At 40.6% G+C, this 19,018-nt stretch overlaps 1 protein-coding gene across 2 annotated transcripts in view; it reads right to left on the bottom strand.

Moving 5' to 3' along the window:
* MRTFB (myocardin related transcription factor B) overlaps window positions 1–18,561 on the bottom strand; it is a 66,492-nt gene extending 47,931 nt beyond the window's left edge. For both annotated transcript variants that reach the window (XM_059484484.1, XM_059484486.1), the window contains exons 1-3: window positions 18,528–18,561; window positions 15,507–15,551; window positions 1,636–1,809 (exon numbers count right to left, since the gene is read on the bottom strand). In XM_059484484.1, the coding sequence (XP_059340467.1) occupies window positions 1,636–1,789 (154 nt within the window). In that variant the 5' untranslated portion in view covers window positions 1,790–1,809; window positions 15,507–15,551; window positions 18,528–18,561. The remainder of the gene's footprint in view (window positions 1–1,635; window positions 1,810–15,506; window positions 15,552–18,527) is intronic.
* Window positions 18,562–19,018: the final 457 nt, after the last annotated feature.

The raw sequence follows: 19,018 nt of genomic DNA, 5'->3' as shown, positions 1-19,018 counted from the left end.
CTTTTTAGCAAGTGGAGCAAGAGTTGTCTCCAGAGAACAGGCATGGAAAAGCACTGCAATACACAGGGCACATGCTTACATGATCAATGCACTCTATGTACTGCCTAATTATCCAGAAAGATGCAGACTAATGAGAACCTGAAATTAGTGTCATTAGTATTGCCCACAGCCATGAACTTGAAAACAGCTCAAATGAAATAGGAGAACCTTAAAATTATGACAGTCCAGGAAACTGACATATAACATCCACCTCCCAAAATTATCCATTTGTCTTTGTTCAGGGAGTAAATACCTGCATGTAATAAGTGACTAGAAAATCTTAAGCTGCTAATGCACTCCAACTGTTTTGTTATTGATCCTCTGCTGGAAGTTAAAACCTCTTTGACAGAGTTGGCACAGCATATAAATGTTCCTTTGTAAACTCAAGGGACAGTAATTCCACTGGAGCTTAAGCTAACCATGAGAATTTGCAGCAAACCCACTGAGCTCTGCTCACCCGAACTCTTACTCCTGCTTTGCTCTGTGACTGAGATCTCTGGGGCAGAGGGCAGGGGAGAGGAGGAAAATGTGAAAAAGGAGAAGGGAGTAACAGCTCCAGTGACTGCTGGCTCACCCAGGCATGCTGTGATTACCTCCATGGTAAACAAAACCAAACCAGAGCAGAAGCCTCCTACCCTTGCAGTGACATTGGAAAAGCTGGAAACACAGTTTCTGTACTAACTTGTGCAAGTCAGCTTAACAACACCACAGAACAACACTAGAACAGTTCAGCCTCCTACTGGACTACTGCCAAAAGACTCATTGAAGTAAACAAAAGGTTTAAAGGATCACTACCAGAGCTCACACTAAGCATAATGCTTCCTGCATGAAAATATCCTACCAAAAATACCTTTAAACATTTCAGAATTTTTTAAAGTGCCCCTGCATTTCTGTGAACTGCAATCTCTTACGCTTATAGACTTTATAAAGTAGTGGCATGCTAAAATACTCTTGCACATATCCATTTTTTGGTAAAAAGTTAAAATACTAAATTGTTAAAACTACTTTAAATGTGAATCCATAAGTTCAAAATTCAAATTTGCTTCTGACTTTCATCATTTCTACAAAAAACTGTTTATAGCCAAATTAACCAAATTTATTAAATCTGAACTAATAGATGAGCAATAGTTTGGCTGCTCTGGAGGTTGGACAAGACACAGATACCTCATCCATTTCAGTTTTACAGAAAACAAAGAAAAAACAATTTTTCCAGAAGTATTCTAATATTGAATGAAAATTTACAGGATAACATCCATGATGTATTATTTATGCAGAAAAAAACCCCAGTATAGAAAACGATCCCTTCTTGTCTGATAATAATACAACTCTCAAAAATATTTCATCAATACTTGTAGTATACACCAGGTGCAGTTTTTAAACTAAAACTTAGTTATTAAACTAAAACTTAAAAATCTCCTCAACTCCATCGCAGGTTCCAGAGTGCCTGCTGCTGCTCCAAGAGCTGCCCTGGCGGGTGAAGCTCCCGGGACCGCCTTCCCAGCACGGCGCAGCACCTGGCCGCGGTAAGAGCGGGCGAGGAGGGTCCCTGGCGGTCACCGCCCGTCCCCCCCGGGCACCGGGTCACCCCTCACTCACCATTCTTGCGCTCGGTGAGGGGCGGCAGGCAGGGGTTGGGCTGCAGCGACAGCCCCCGCAGCTCGTGTGCCACGGCCTCGCTGTGCGGGCTGGGCGCCAGCCGCGCCGGGGGCCCGGGCTCGTCCTCGGCGTCCGCCGGCCCCGCGGGCTCCATCCTGGGCTGGCCTCGGCGCTCTGCGGAAACAACGCGGCTCTGGTCACTCTGTGCTCCGGCAGCACCGACAAACGCCTCACACACTGCTCTGCATTCACATCTGGGCTGTGGGCAGTTCCTTGGCACCCAAAATTCACCTTCAGAATTATGGACGTTACCTACCGATCTCGGGGTTGGCAAAAATACAGTCAGGGAATGGATTCCGAGGCAATTTCCAGAAAGCGGGACAGTTCCTCTGCTCACACTGACAGAAACATCACCCCCTGCTCACCCTCACCAGAGCTCCTGTGCCCCACCCTGTGTCCCCACCCGCGTATCACCACAACATCCCTTTTCCCCAATAAGTTCCATTGGAGAATGCTGAATATATTATGCTAACATACAAATGGCTTTTAATATTGTCAAGCTCTGCACAACTCTCCTTCAGATCCCAAATCAACGTCAGTATTTATAGAGGACTTCACACCACCAAAGGAGTATATCAGAACTAATTAATCCTCATTCTCCCCAGTCAGGAGGAATTTTGGCCATCAATATTTTAAAATTAATTTTACTGCACACTAGCTACTTATTGAATAGTTGAAGAAAAGTCCCAATTTACTATAGCCTTCCTTTCTATCATTAGTGTAGTACTTAATCTACAGTAAGGAGAGACAGAAGTATGAATTACTGATGCAGGCTTTTTATACCTCACAGAACTATCAAGTCATTAAAATTTCAATAAATCAATATGGACATCAATGAAGTCCTATCCCTGGACTCTTGGAAACTTGAATGATATGAAATATTAACAACTCAGATCCACAAAAATGAAGAAATGTCTTATTATTGTGAGATTTTTTGTTACTCTTATATTATTTTTCTTAAGAAACACAACTGCTTGCCATACTCAGCCTTAAACTTCAAATATTCTGAATATAAACACCACATGTGTTGGGGCATGTATTCAGAATTTTGAAAATGCAATATATGTTTCAATGATCAATACCAAAATATTTCAAGTGTTAACATGATATTTAAAAAACCAAGATGACAAACCAAAGAATGGCCTACACTACAAATGAATAGAGAATGATGTTCTGAAAATGTGAATTGAAAAATAAGAAATATAAGCAAGTACTGCTTGACATACACCTAAACAGAACAATTATCATGGTTAAGTGCATATTTTTCATTATTTTCCCTAGTTACCAACTGGAGCTTTCACATTAAATGAAGACACATTAACTTACTGTTATGCAAGATTTTTCTTCTTTGTTCTTAGCTTCTAGAAGCATAATTTACTCAGCTCTCACTCGATTTCCTGACATTACACTCTCCTCAAACTCCCACTCACTCATACAAATTAAGTACATTATTAACCAAGCAGGTCTCTTCAGAGCAGAATTTAACTGAAAATTCAGCTGCTTATCTGTTCATATTCACAGCATTTTATCCACAATTTACTAGTTATGAGTTGCCTTGGAGTCACTTTTCAGAGAGATGAAGCCACGTGAGCTGTATTCATACTTTTAAACCAGTTGAAATTAACAGAAACACCTTCTTGTACTAAGGCTCAGCATTTGTTATGCTGCAGACTAGCTTTGACTAAATTTTTCCCCCATGACAGGTAAGTAAACATCATGCTTTGAATGAAACTAGCTTGACTTTCACCACATCTACACTGCACTGCGGAATTGGTAACATGTCCATCCCTTCATTTTTATTTCAGGAATGTACAGAAATGTGGGTTTATTGTCCAGATCCAACTGAGAACACAGCATGCAATTAAATGATGTTGACTGCAGCAGAGCAGCACAACTCAAAACAAGTTTGACTTGTGCTTGATCTGTGGTTTGAACATTAATAGATCAGGTTGGAAGGGACCTTCTGGAGGTCATCTTGTCCATCCCCCCATCTCATGGCATTACCAGCTCTCAGGAACTTGCCTTGTCAGCTTCTGAAAACCTCCAAAGCAAGTGATTTCACTACCTGTGGGTAACCTCAGCATGAATGCTCTGCCCACCTGCTTCACACAGAATTTCTTCTGCTGATCATGACTCTCAGGGCCCTATTTTCACTGTGGTTTCATACAATACATGAATGTCATCATTAGGAAACCTCCAAATCCTAAATTCTCCAGTGCAGAACTCTAACCCTAATTCTAAACTTTCCAATTCACAGTAAAGCCCCAGATACTGCACTTCCCTTTTCCTAAATCTTTTAGATAGGCTGCTAAAAACCCAGGTATGTTCTCAAACGATCCTTTAACTTTAGAACAACCCTATTGCTATGTTGCTACATAATCTTTGAACAAAAGACACTCCAGAATGTCTAAATTCCTCAAATTCTTTACTCATATCTCAAATCACATTTTGCTCTCATTTCTTTTTGTTATTACTTATGAACTGCTGCTGTATCAGACTACAGAAATATTTCTGAGCTAAGAACAACAAATTCTCTTAACCTTCCCCAGAAAGGAAAACACACATCCCCACCCAACATTTCCAGGGTTTTTTTGTAGGGGGGAAAAAAGTCAGTGACCTACATCATGAACATCTGGCATATATACACTAGGATTCTTACAGCTCCTTACTGAATCAATAAACAGAACTTCTAAAAAATATTAGAAAGATGGAAAATTGAAGACTTACAATAATATAAACAATTAATTTGTTTCTTATCTCTTGGCTTATTAGAATCTAATAAAGAATTCATTCAGCTGCTCAACTTTCTGAACTTGGCATCCATGAAATTAATAGTTTGCCTTTGGCATAAGGTTTTCCTTATTGATTGAAAAAACTAATTTAGGAACTTAAAAATAACTTTTATAAATATCTTTCCAAACAATCAAACAACAAACAAAAAAGAGGACAAAAAACATCTGTAAACATCTCTGTAAACGTATTTTTACACTGCTGCATGTATGATAACAAACCATTACCATTTTCTAGCACACTCATTTTAACAGCTCCAGATGAACATAGCTGCTTTAGCATCAGGTGCAGGCTACAACCAGCAGCATTTACTTCACACAAAACTCAACTAAATATATGCAGAATATCTCCCATCTATTTCCAGTCTTCAAAAGCCATTTCATTCTGATGTTTCTAATACAACCGTTTGTACATCAACAATCCAAACACGAAAATGAATAGTAGAAAATATTTATTCACCTTGTTTAAAATCAAACCCTGTACAACACCTTATCCAGCAACCATCTGCAAAACTGAGAAACCTCTGATTTAGAATGTAAAGCCCATGATACTCTCACATTTTATATTAAAGATAACAATTTGCCTCCCCTTTCTCATTTGTTTGAAGCCTCCTCAATCCTGAAGAATTATTTCAGATTTGCCATCTGCATTCACAGATGGTAACCATTATCTGTGTAACCCCTGAATAGAAGTAGATCTACACACAAAGTATATTAATAACATAATTGAAACTCAACAGCTAAAACATGTACAGGAAAATACAATTTTAAAAAATCCATTCTACTAAAGTTTCAATATTCTACTTAACATAATCCAAGAAAGCACCTTTTATACCAGGCTGATCTGACAACAATCAGTTGTCACTCAAGGGGTTTCCACTTCCTTCTTTGCAACTAAGACACCTGAAGTTAAAGTTGTGTGAGCCATTCATCTGGTCCATTTCTGCTTATGAACTGTTGCAAAGCATAATACCAACTTCTTTCCAGAAACTAAAAATCACATTACTCAATTGTTCCAATAGTCTTAAATTATTACAGGTAGCTGGGTTTTTTTGTTTTGTTTTTTTTAACATAGAAACAGCAAAATGTTTAATAGTAGAGTAAAAATTTAAAAAAATATTTTCCTACTTAGCCTTTAGAATACATTATCAAAATAGAATCTGCACCAGCACTGCTAGGAGGCTTCGGTTCACATTTCCCTGACAAGTACATAGGAACAGTGTTCCAGCACTGGCAAACCAGAACTCCTGTACAATGTATGAGCCTTATGTAAGTGTTCTCACAGATTGTAGGTGGTTGCTATCTTCTTAACTGCTGAAGACAAATGCTCCTTTTATTTTTAAACATTTTATCTTCATAAGACAAAATGTATTTCCTTGGAAAAATCTTATCATCTTATACCTCCCTGCTACTTGAGACACCAGAACTGGTATTTTATTTGGCACAAGCTCTGAAATCTGGATGACACTTCAGTAGTAAACCAGCTTTTATTTTAGCAATCTGTTGGAAAATAACAGTTCAGGAATGACAATGCATTCAAGCTTTGGCCAAGTCAACTGGCTGACGTTAACACTGCTCACTTACACCTGCAAGGAACCTGTACCCAGTACAGTACTGAATTAACAGGCATCAGATATTAGCAATATCAGCTCCAGGATTTTCAGAATCATGGTGTGAACATGAGCACTCAGTTTCTCCATTTATAAAACTCAGCAAAATTTAAAACTCTAGCAGTTTGTAATATACCAGAATCTTCAGTGGGGAGAATACTAGAAATGTCAAAAGTTGGGTTTGTTTTGTTTTTCTTACCTTTTTCTTCAATGTATCAGAAAACACTAAAAGAGATCCTCAAAAAGTGTGAGATCCAGCAGGTTAACCAACAGCTGCCAAGGCAGCCATTGCATTAAGCTTTTTAGTCTCCCTGTCAGTGCCTGGAAAGACTTGGTAATCTGTGCAGTGGGAACAGTGCTTTCTGACACTGAGGCCCATAAGCACTTTGGGGGCTGTTATAGTTTTAAATATTCCTTCTAGTGAGCAGTGGGCACTAATGACCTGAGAGAACGTGAGCAGTCACAATCTGAGACTGACGTGGCAATTCCCCTTCCCCTCTCATGAAGAAGGGCAAGGACTGTGCTTTCAGAATCAGCAGAACTACCCATGCCTACACAAGCCTACAGCAAACTTCCTTCCTGGGCTACAAATGAGTCCAGTCCAGTGGTCAGAGCCTTGGAATGCTCAGTGTCTCCTTTCTTCCAAGGATCAGCACACATCAGACCTGAACATAAACAAAGCAGTCGGGAACACTGAGCTCACTGAGGAGGGCGGGAATTGGGAGCTCCAGGAGTCACTTCCCGGAGAGGAGCCCTGGGCATGGAACACTACTGCAAGGACAGGAAGGGACACAGGCTTTTAAAGGATGGCTCCTCTGGGCATGCTGCCTATCAGCCAGGGGTAAAGAGAATTACACAAACAAATCATGCCTTGGCTGCAGTCTCCATCTCCATCAGCTCCTGGAGCAACCCCAAAGAGGGGCTGTGCTCCAGAGGGTGACACTCCTCAGCCCCAGCGGCTGCTGGAGTCAGAAACACAGCAAGGGCTGTGGGAGCACAAACCCTGATGGGACAGCACAGCCTCACCTCTGCTGGGCTGACGCCTTCCTACAGACACCCCCTTTCTGCAGCACGGGAACTTGGACATGGAAACTGACATTTAATCACCATATTGAAAGAGAAACTGCAATCTCACAGTTAAACACAATGTCGATAAACCTAATTAATTAAGTTTTGTGGTCAAATACAGGGCAATAAGGATTCCAATCATACAGCTATTTTTATGAAGGTAATTATACAAAAGCAGAAAAAGATGAGAAATAGCAGCTGACTAACCATGAGTAACCACCTTGGACTACGCATTATGAAAAACTCACTATTACTATTCATTTCTTTAAAAAACAGTGTGCAGAAGTATCTGACAAAACTGAGGTCCTGTCACGCTTCCCACTGTTCCAGTACCTGGAATAATGTGTTTCTTCCAGGAGCAGAGTCCTCCTGGACTGGTTGATACGCAGAAAAATATCCACTTTTATTAAACAACTGAGATTAAATTTTTGTAACTGTCTGCTCTAGCTAAATTAATACCACTGAACAGACACCAAAAGACCTCCAGAAACTCATTTAACACTTCTGCATATTTTGATGACAATGCTACATTGAGATTCTCTTTACTAATTCTTCAGAGGAAGTCTTTAAATCTTAAGTCTTCAGACTGATCCAAAAATGAAAAATGAATAAGCTACAGTGGCAAATGCACATGGTCCATGAGGTAATGTATAGAGAATTACTTGTACCTGGACAGAGGCTGGGGATGAGTCAGGAGAATCCTTGATGATACATTCATTCCCTCCACTGCTACCTCCAGGCAGGAAAAAAAATCACAGTAATTGGTAATGGGAGCTGAGCCCTGCTAAGTGCAAATGAATTACCCTGCAGTGTGGGGCTGTGAGGAATAAAGGCAGCCTCCCACAGCTCCATTAAAGTGTGGGGAAACTAAAGCCTACCCTGTCGCTGTGCAGGGCCATAGAGATGATTTATCTATTCTTTTCTCACATTACTGCCTGCTCAAACTAACCTGTTCAAACAAGAGTTCGTGAAATCTGGGCTACACATCAGCCTTCACTGGGAAGAATCTACCTCATAGCAATGTTGTGAAGCTTAGTGTTTAAATACTTTAAGGTTTCATACAAATGTTTAAAGTAATTGTAAAGATTACAACTATCTTCTGTATTCACATTTCAAGGGCTTTAAAATGATAATAATAGAACTTAATATAGCAAAGGTTCAATATGCACAACAGTCATCACTGAAACAGAACCCATACCTTCAGACAAAAGTGATGTTTAAATTGTTTACTGATTATATAAAACTTTTCAACTATGTCATCTTCCTTTAAGAAACAGTTGAGAAACTCTGCAGTGTGCACCAAAACCACTAAATTGGTCTGAGGGACCAAAGAAAAAGTAAAGTCTAACATTAGCTGCCTCTTAAAGGTACCACCCAGTCAACAAGCTCCATTTTCAGGGAGAAGTCTGAACTGCTCTGCAATTCCACCCTGCACGAGAGATGCTCATCTCTGGAGAGCTGTTTAAGACTGGCATGAAGCAAACATCCATTAACCCACCCTGGTAACCCAGGACAGCCTTCAACTCACCTTCCACTGACACAATACTTCATAAACAGAATCTGTACTGTGTTAACTTGCAGTGTTTGCAGCAGAGTTCATAAAGATTTATGCTGAAAACTCTGAATCAAGAGAAGACAATGATTTATTTATTCTACTACTAAATCCATCTTCCCTAAGAGCACTTAGCAGCAAGCAGAATGCTGGCCACAATACCTGAAGTGTAGAAGACATTGACCCATAACTTGTTTTAAGTGAAGGACTTCAGGCACAGTCCTCAACAACTTTTTACTTTTAATCACCATATGAACAGACATAATTTGATTTAATCTCATATTTTCTGTGGATATTCTTAATAAAAAATGCTCCTCTTAAGGCAACATTAAGTGGTTCAGCTGGTTCCACTTGATTAAATAAATACAAAGCTGTCATAGCACATATCCTCACTAGTTCTATTAAAATAAAGAGCTTCATAAAAAGAATTAAAACTAGATAGGCAAAACATGAAGTAGTGTCTTGTTTACATATTACTCTATAAGGAAATAAGTTGTATGCAAATGGTCAGAAAAATCTAAATATGACATTCCTATTTTTCAGTCTGTGAAGATGATGTTGATTGCCAATATTCTAAATTTGTTTTAATTCTCTAATTTAAGAAGCTGACATTAACACTGGCAACAAATACATTCAGGCTGAGTTTACAAAGCAACACAGGGTCAGTTTTACACCTAAATTTAGCAGGGCAAAGAAACAAAGAAACCAACCAAACAACAGCTATCTGCATTAGTGTGGTGTGCAAATGATTCTCCTAGTTTCTCACCTTCATAAATATCTACATATTTAAATAATATTTTTTTCCAATGAAACATTGTGACATATGACTTCCAAAGCCACTTATTTGAATACCGATTAGCAAAAATCCCAAAGTTATTAATTTCAGTTTTAATATGAAGTGCTTTGCAGGAGTATTTGAGTAATTGTGCCATCAACTCAGATTAACCTGATCAGAAGCAATTTCAGCTCTTCTGGTCTATGACAGAACTTTGTGAAAGCAATTAGTAAGGTCCCATGTGCTCCATGATTTTCTGTGGCCAGCAAACACAAAGTGTAGCCAGAAGAATCTATTTATGTAATTGAAGTTGCCAACATGGGAAAAAATCAAAACCAAAACGCAAGTGCTTGTTTTTGTATAATAAAGGCACTTGGTAGCTCAGACAATACTTCATAACTTTTATCAATGAATTGGATCATGATCTTTCCCTGTGTGTTCAGAGACCTTGGATAACCAAAATAGAGGTCCTTCTTAAAAATGAATGTGGGTAAAGCTCTTAAGGCAATTCAGGGAAGGTTAGATGACTCCATGATTTCATTTGTTTGCTTGGATACTGTGAGATGTTCCCATTTATGACTAAGCTGCAGGTGCTACTCTGTTTATTTTACTGCCTGCAAACCAAGCCCTTGAATTGAACAAAGCAAGGAAAGCACAAGGATTCAAACCAAAGAGGAAGGAACTGCAGGACTGCCTCCCATTGAATGTGCTGCTTTCTACCTCAGATCAGAAGTGGGACTGATTGCACAATCATTTCTAGTAGATGAGATTCCTTGAAAAATCTATGTTTGCTTATTTTTATATCTACACACTTTACAAAGATTAGCAAAGTTTTATTATTGAAATTTGACTATTAATTATTGTAATTATTTTATTATTGTAATACTCGGAGTTAAATTTGTCTTTAAAAATGCAATCAATTTCTGTTGGACAGAATTTAACACACTATTTACATTCAGCAAGAAACTAAGTGCTACCTAGACTTTTATTCAAAATAATGTAAGCATAATTAAGAGATTACAAGCAACTTCAATTTAGGGGATCTTGCAAATATCAGAATCATTATGTCTGAGCTGAAATTCAGTGACATGTGCAGAAGGTCCTCAATTAAGCAGTCTCTACACACAAGTTTAGGAAAGCTAAGAAAATCTCTCTCACACAAACCTTTTGCTGCATATTGACTGGACCAACACAGCTACTCTGAGGTATTAACAATGCAAACAGTAACCTGAATTAGCTCCCATGGAAACCAGTCAACTTGTTGCTCCCAACTTCTGAAAATGAAACTTTTAGTATTTAATCTGCTAATGGACAAAAGGAAAACTTAGAAGGTGACACATTCATGTTTAATTAAAAAATATATCAATCAACTTGTGGTACGTCTCAAGCAGCAATTTACTGCACATTCTTTACCTGATTAACACCAAGTGCTTAAGAGTTCACCTACAATATTCTTTCCTGTTTCTTACTTCTAATCCCACATTGTGTTACATGGCCTCATTTTTATACAGCAATGACAAAAGGTCACTATCTGAATGCAATTATATCACTTCTACTAGATTTATACCTTACAGCATCTTCCTAAGAATTAAAGTCAGGGGTTTTTTTAATAGAAACAATAAGAATGTAGACTGGAAGAATGCTGAATTCCATACAGTTAAGCAGACTTCCAGGAAGAAAAATCCCACAACAAACAACAAAATCCCAGCCCTGACACTCCTAAACACTGGAAATCAAGCAAGAAAATATACCACACACATAGTATTATGACTAACAGCATAAGAAGTTATTTGATAAAGACAAAAATTACACTCTTCACTTAACAGAAGCCAAATTTTTACTTTTCAAATCAAACATATTTCTTCTAACAAGGAACAGGGTGGGACCACAGGAAGGAATATAATTTATTGCTTCTTTATAAATACAGATCCAAGATCATAACTGATGAAGTCTAATCTCCAGATCAACACCCATATTCTAAAATAATCAGAAAAAGTATGTTATTAGTATGGTGCCTGAAAACTCTGATGTTCCAAACAGTTTAATGCTATAATCCACAGTCCATGCCCTCAGTATTTGAAGAACCAATTTCTCACGATCTCCAAAGCTAAAATGAACTTGAATTCCATCTCCCCTACTGAAAGTAGCTAAGGACTAATAGGGCAGAAACTCTGGGTCAGGAGAGTTTATGTTGCCTAAGGCCAGTTTTCAAGAAGTCTTATCTGTTAAACTATTGTGTTCCAATATTTCATTCCATACAAAGCTGCTTGTTTAAAACTAAGTAAGAAATAGATGGTAACATAAAATTGTTTACAGTAGATTACAAATTTCTGCACTTAGCAGCTGTCACACATTTACTTTCTGTAGTTCTTGTAGTCTGAGCAGCGCTCAAAATATTTTAAAAAGATGCTACAAAGCTTTATTAGAAACTCTGTTGGAAAATACAAGATATTTGTTAAATGTAATCTGGTATCAGATATAAATACTGTAGCCAAGGAGTTTTTTCCCTTGGTTTATTTTCATTGTTCTTTTTCTAGTGTCAGACAATAGTTATTTTTTCCCCAGATTACTTCAATACCCACTTTCCTGATTTCTAGTCCTGTATTCTCTATTTTCTTCTATCCTCCATCTATCACTAAATCACCTGAACTCAGTTTTACCCATCAAAAATGCTCTGTATACCATCCTTCCTTGAGAACCTTTTCTTGACCATGTTCCTCAGGCAGCCAGCACAAGGCTTGGCTTAGGCTTTCCAAAGTCTCCCACCTATGCCAAGAACCCACAGGCAGCTGGGAGACACCTTGGAATTCTCTCCTGCGCCACCCTGAGGCCCCAGCTGCCCCAGGTACTGGAGAGCAGCTGGTGCAGAACAGTGCCCAGGGCTCTCCTGGGAGTGTGGCTTTCCCTGCAGCACAGGGAGGCAGTCCCAGTGTTTCACCCATCCCCAGGTCACACTGGGGGCCGGGCTGGCTCCACATTCCCACCTGTGCTCCTGCCCACAGCCTTCCCAGCACAGCCAGGATGAACTATGGGCCACAGCAGGTTCTCACCACCTGCATTTCACCCCTTCCAAGAGATTCCACTTTTCTCTTTTACCAATTTTGCACAACAAGTTTTTTTAAATTAGGCTTCTGATGCAGGACCTGGTAAAAGAGTCATCAAATGGTTTAACTGGCAGAACAGGGGAAGGGTGGAACATCTGGCAGAGGAGAGAGGATCTGATTCCAGAAGAAATCACAAAATACACTCAGTTATTCACAGAAGCAAAGAAAGTTGGTTAAAACTGTCGAAAGATATAGAGAGAATTATTTAGGGCTTGATTCACACAGGAATACTTATAATTCCCATAACCATAGAGACAGTTCATATTTTGCAAAAACTGACAGTATTTGCTCAGTACTTTGTATTTGAGTGCTGCTGTATTATTTGACATTAACATAAAGAAGCATTACTGTAATTAACCCATACAAATTCAGAAATAATAAAGACTGCAAAACAAGAAGCAGTAACTTCTCTTTAATTATTTATTAGAAAGACCATAAGTGAGCTCTACCCTCATAAAGTGGGTATTAAAAACCTTCTGCAGTCCAGACACTGCAAATGAAATTAATGTTGAAAACATTAAGTAGAAAATGGTGAAGTTTCCAGTTGTTTCTCTACATTCCTAACTCATACAGGTTACAAGTCTTTAACAAAAACCTTATAAATATATCAAGTATACTTATAAAGAGTATAACTGTGCAAAGAGTACAAATTACATACTGGAAAACATTAGCCAAACATTAAGGCTTTTCTTTTTTGGTACCTGTCTTAGTTGTACTTTCCATGGAAAAATATGTTTAAAATTTTATTTTTAAAGATTAAATCCTAAAATAAATAGTGTACCAAGTGATATATAATGAAAAAACACACTCAAAAATAGTTCAGAGTGATTTATTAGTCCATTCAAAAACTCCTGAAATAACTTAATACACTAACAATTTGAACTCATTTAAATGAGTTTCTCTGATGAATTTTTATGAGCTACCTCTTTTACATTTAAAGAATGACTAAGATTCTAATTTTAATGTCTCTAGAATTTGTAAACAAGTTTTCAGCAACTGTTCCCTAGCCTTCCAGCAGGCTTATTAGACACATGTGGAAACATGAACACAACTGCATGTCCTTCTCAGGTAGGTAACTACGACCACCTATGTCATAAATTCACTCAGAAGGATAGAAAACCAGTGGGTGTCCTTTTTGTCTTTATTTTTTGTTTTGTTAATTTGTGTTTCACTAGTTGGTGTAAAGATCAAAACTGAGTGTAACCAGGACTTCTCTCTCACTTTGTTGCTTTTGGCACCATGCCCAAGTAAAAGCCCCTTCTCCAACATTTAATTAATGCTTAAGCCAAGTACCAAATATGAAATCTTAAAATACTCTCTACTGAGTCAACAATCAGAGAGATCCAGTTTATTGCCCAAGTGCAAAACTGTTACATTAGCATCTGGATTTAATAACAGTAATCTGAATACTTCAATAAATTCTGTAATGTGCATTTGCTTTGGAGTTTCAGGATATGGCAGATTTTTGTGGTAGACATCAATCTTTGCCACAGAAGGAAAGTTTGAAAAAAGTTGCATCCTGTAACTAACACTGGGCAATTCTGGCTCTTGAACTTCAGGTGCTAAAAATGTTTCAAAACAATGCTAGGAATACAGCACAGCATGGAAAAAGAAGCATTTCTTCATCTGAAGAAGCAACCACAAACATTCATGGCTGTCAAGTGCAAATAGTCTTAATTTCAGTGGTTCATCTTTGTTTTTTTGACATGCAGCTAAAAAGGCAGCAGATTTATTCACAGTAAGAACCAAAGGTTGTAGATTCACTAAAGGAGATCACAAAGTGAACTGGTTTGCCCAGTGTAATCAAACCTGCTCTTCATGGAGCCTGCACACAGCCCTACACACACCTTGCCTTCAGGTTAGGGGAAGCTCCCCTGGCTTTAAGTGTTTCTAGTCGGGCTTTTTTGCCTACCACAGCTCTGGGGTTTGTTGGAACACATCAATGTACAGATACATACCCCCTTCTGTGTATATCCAGTTCTGCACATCATGTTCTTCCAGTCTCTGCAGCAGCTCCTAGCCATGACAGTCGTGTGCAGTGTCTGCTTTTTCTGTAGAGGTGGAACCAATGCTCTGGTTCATCTAGGAGGCCTCAGTGGAAACTATCAAGAGGCTTTAAGTCTTGGTTATCCTGAAAATCAGGCAACCTGTCCCACCCTCTTTTTCCCACACAGAAGATGAGGAGGGAAGGGCAGGATCAGAATTTTCACCATTTAGGGATCAGCCAAACTCCAGAAGCACACAGTTCCAGAACTGAGAATGTTTAGTCAATATAACCCAAGTTCCTTGTTTTACTGAGCTGCTTGACTTCCCTTGTTAACACCTCCTCAAACAGCACTATCAGCAAAGGCAAACACCCTTGGTGACTCCCTTTGAGAGAGAATTTTCCTCATCTATAACTGGATTGATTTAACCAAACCACACAGAATCTGGAGTCCCTCTGGAGGTGCTGTGCTGGTACATGCCTGAGTCACTGCAGAAAAACTGTTAAAAGTAAACAAAATGTTCTACAGGCTGAAGTTTTAATATCAAAACCACTCACATGTGGAAAACAGCTAACATCTATGAAGGCTTGCAAGCATGACAGCCCTTTAAAAAGAGAAAATATTGTTTAATCAACATATGAGTAGTTAAATCATACTCTTAAGAGGTGATTAAAACCCACTCACATCAAAGGCCAAAGCATAAAATCACAATAACTTGCTCTTCAGTTTATGTAATACAAGTACTACATATAACCAAATTTCTGTTTGTATAGGAACAGATCTCCTGGAAAACCTTCCATTTTAACAGGATTATAAAACCTTAAGCACAACTTAAAGGAATACACTGCTCACTAAAAAAATAGCGTAAGAGCTTTATTAAAAAAAAACTTATTTAAAAAGTTTAAAATTTTTAAGATACAGCACTTACCTTGTATCTCTAGCACCCTTGTAGAGTGTCTGTTTCAGCACATTCCTGGTTGGTTGGAAAGTAAAAAGGAAAAACAAAAATCACAAAGATGTGTCAAGGATTCGTTATTTTAAAAGTTACATATTTTGTTCTACCTGAGAAATTAAAGTTTTAAGAATACTAGTTCAGCTTTCTCAGCTTCTGCAGTTTTCAGATGTAAGAGTGTGTTATTAGGTTAAAATCCTGAGAGTAAAGTGATTTTAATATACTTCATGCACATCTTTTAGCACCTTTCATACTCCTGCTCAAATTCTAAGATGATATTTGTCTTTCCAATTACCTCTGGCAAGAACAGCAGTACCAGAGGTGCATCGTCTGCTCCTTTTAGCTCAACTGCAGTACACAAACTCAGCCCTAGTTCCTTCAAGTCTTCACACCTGCAAGTGCCAATTATACAACAGAAATGCATTTTAGTTTTCTATAGATTCCAATACAATGGAATGTTTACAATAAAAGGAAACTGTTCCCATCCACATTTTGCCTTTCTGCTATGTCAAATGGACCTGTTCCAACATCAACATTTCATTTATTGGAATACTTTAGACTGTGTGTGTACATATATACATATACAGACACATATGATTAAGTCAATAGAAACCTACTGCTCACTGTATTTAGAAAAGTTTAAAATCAGTTCTTTTAAATCTGGCATTTATCAAATGCTGTTTCATACAGTAACACTGATGGAGTTTGCCAGCTTTGGCTTTGAACCCACAGGTATCAGACTTAGAACGTCCCTGACACTGCTCAGCCACACAATTTTACTTTTGATCCCAGAGATGAATCCTATCAGACTACTTTTAATTCTTTTAAAGGCTGAAGCTGATGTTATGGTTTCTGTACATGTCAGTGACAGAGGTTAAAAGCTGCACATGTAAAAAATCAGAGCAAAACACACAAGAGGAAGAGGTTACAAGATGGAAATGCCAAAAAGAGCCAAAAAGGCCCACAAAAATAAATGGCCTATGATAAAATATATTCCCTCTTCCTTCCAATCATCATTTCATCAGTAATCTAAACGCTGTTTAAAAAACCCCAAACCTCAACTAAGCATATTCCCTATCCGATATTTTTAAAGTATTTTATGCATATAAATCACTAAATTTGTTTGAATATCTATGTATTAACCCTCACTATTAAAGCTGTTTGATACTACCTTATAATTCAACAGAATCTGACAAACAAAAAGTAAATATAAAGGTGATTTCAATGTTATTGTATGACTGCTTCTAAAAACTCATTTGCATCTTTAAGTTCAGATTTCTACACTTCTCCAAATACTGCCAAATCCTGAAAGATATTCCGTACTCCCAACAATGTACTAAGGATGTTCAGCTTCCAGGTGTTTTTATTTGCTGGTGTCATCACCAGGCAGCAATCTAGTCAAGTTTTAAATGCAAGTTAGACCACAAAGTCACATCTGCCCTAAGCAATAACACAGGACAGAAAACTTTAGAAAGGGACAAGATAAAATGTCACACATTAAGAGAAGAATTTTATGAAATTCCAGCTGTGCCTTTGTTGAAAGCTTTAAAACCTCACTTAATTCAAAACCTGGGCATTTTTTCTCTTAAAGGAAAAGATGTAGCATGAGGAAGAAATGTGAACACCTTTGCATAAAGAAGAACTTCAGATCATGCTGTACTCACAGGACAGTGAAATCTTGGCTTTTTTTCTTAAAGGTGAGTGATGTTTAAGCTTTAACTATTTTAGACATATTGACACACTAGACTTTATGGAGGTGTTTTTGAAACATTCATAAAAAGATAATTTTCCTGATATTTACTTTACAGCTAAACAAACAGGATTTTTTCACTTTAAATCCTGTAGTCGTTATTTCAGGCAATTGCCTGCAGCAGGCAGAAGTCCTGGTATCTCTTGACTGCACTGAGGCTGACTAACAGCAGTTTTCTGCACTGCACACTTGCACACCAAGAAAAAACCCACGTAAATGGAACAAAGGCAAATGTACGTGCTGGCAGAAAAGGCACGGCACGGCAGCACAGCTCTGCACCGGGCTGCCCGCGTCCCCAAGAATGTCACAGCCGAGAGTGCCAGCCAAGGGATCTGTGCATGCAGGTGCTGGGGATACATACACTTGTTAACAGCGCTCATTCTGGAATCATGGAATCATCAGGCTTGGAAGAGACCTTTTATATCGCCCTGTCCAACCACCGAAGCAGCACTGCCACTGAAACCTCTAAAGCACATCACCCAGCGCCACATCGTCTTTTAAACGCCGTACGGATGGTGACTCCACCACCTGCCTGGGCAACTTATTCCACGCTAAAATGGACTGACCGAGTGCCATCTAAATCCAGGCATGCCGCAGAAAACGAGCCGAACTCGTTACCAGCCCCTGCTCTAAGGGTCGCGGCTCTCCTCACAGCCAGTGACCTCCGCTGCAGCTCCACGATCGGGGACACGGAGGGCTCCGCTCTCCCCCGGGCGAGGCGCTCCCATCTCAACGCCCGCAGGGCTCGGGCCGGGCCCGCAGCGCCGCCCTGCAGCCCGCAGCCCCGCACCGCCCCCGGGAGCGAGTGCTCCTCCCTAGCAAAGAATAACACAGGGCACATCCGCCACGGCCGGGCCGGGGCGAGCCGTCCCAGGGCGCGGTGCGGACACCGGCACCTCCACCTGCTCGGGGCCCGGAGAGGCCCGGCGGGGCTGGGGGGCCGCCCCACCGTGTGCCCGGCTGCGGCCTGGCGGGGACCCTGCCCGCCTCCGGCAGAGAGGGGGCGGCCGCCGATCTCGGCACTCCCGCCCCCCGCAACCTCCTTCGGAAGGCTCTGCGGGCGGGGCGGCGCGCAGCCCACCCCGGGGCCGGGCGGCGATGGCTGCGGCGGTGCCGCTGTCGCCCAGCGGCCCGGCCCGGCCCGGTTCCAGCGCGCGGCAGCGCGGCCGCCCCGTGCGGCGCGGTCCCGGTGAGGCAGCGCCCGGCCGCGCGCGCCCCGCGCCCCCCGCCCGCACTGCCCCGCTCACCCCGGCCCGCCGCGGCCATGTTCCTCTCGCGAGCTCTGCGCCCGGGACCGCCCTCCCCGGGCGCGCGCCCCGGCGGTTGGCCCGCGGGCGGGGGCGGGGGAGCCGCGCGCGCTGGCGCCGCGCACGTGCGGGAGGCGGGGCGGCACATCCGGGCACTCGCGCCCTCAGAGAGCCGGGCTGGGGGTCGCCGGTGCGGAGTTACTGAACCGTTGGGGGTGGACATGAACTCTGAGATCATCGAGGCTAACCTATGACCGAACACCACCGTGTCAACCAGACCGTGGCACTAAGGGCCACGTCCAGCCTGTCCTTAAACACCTCCAGGGACGGTGACTCCACCACCTCCCTGGGCAGCCCATTCCAATGTCTAATCACCCTTTTTGGAAAGAAATTTCTCACGCGTCCCACCTAAGCCTCCACTGGCGTAGTTTAAGACGGTGTACTCGTGTCCTGTCGCTGGTTGCCTTGGAGAAGAGTTGGACCCCTACCCC

Source organism: Ammospiza nelsoni, chromosome 17 (assembly GCF_027579445.1).
Source record: "Ammospiza nelsoni isolate bAmmNel1 chromosome 17, bAmmNel1.pri, whole genome shotgun sequence".
NCBI classification, from domain to species: Eukaryota; Metazoa; Chordata; class Aves; order Passeriformes; family Passerellidae; genus Ammospiza; species Ammospiza nelsoni.
Note: the sequence above shows the minus strand (reverse complement) of the source record. Positions and strands in the feature narration are given on the sequence as shown.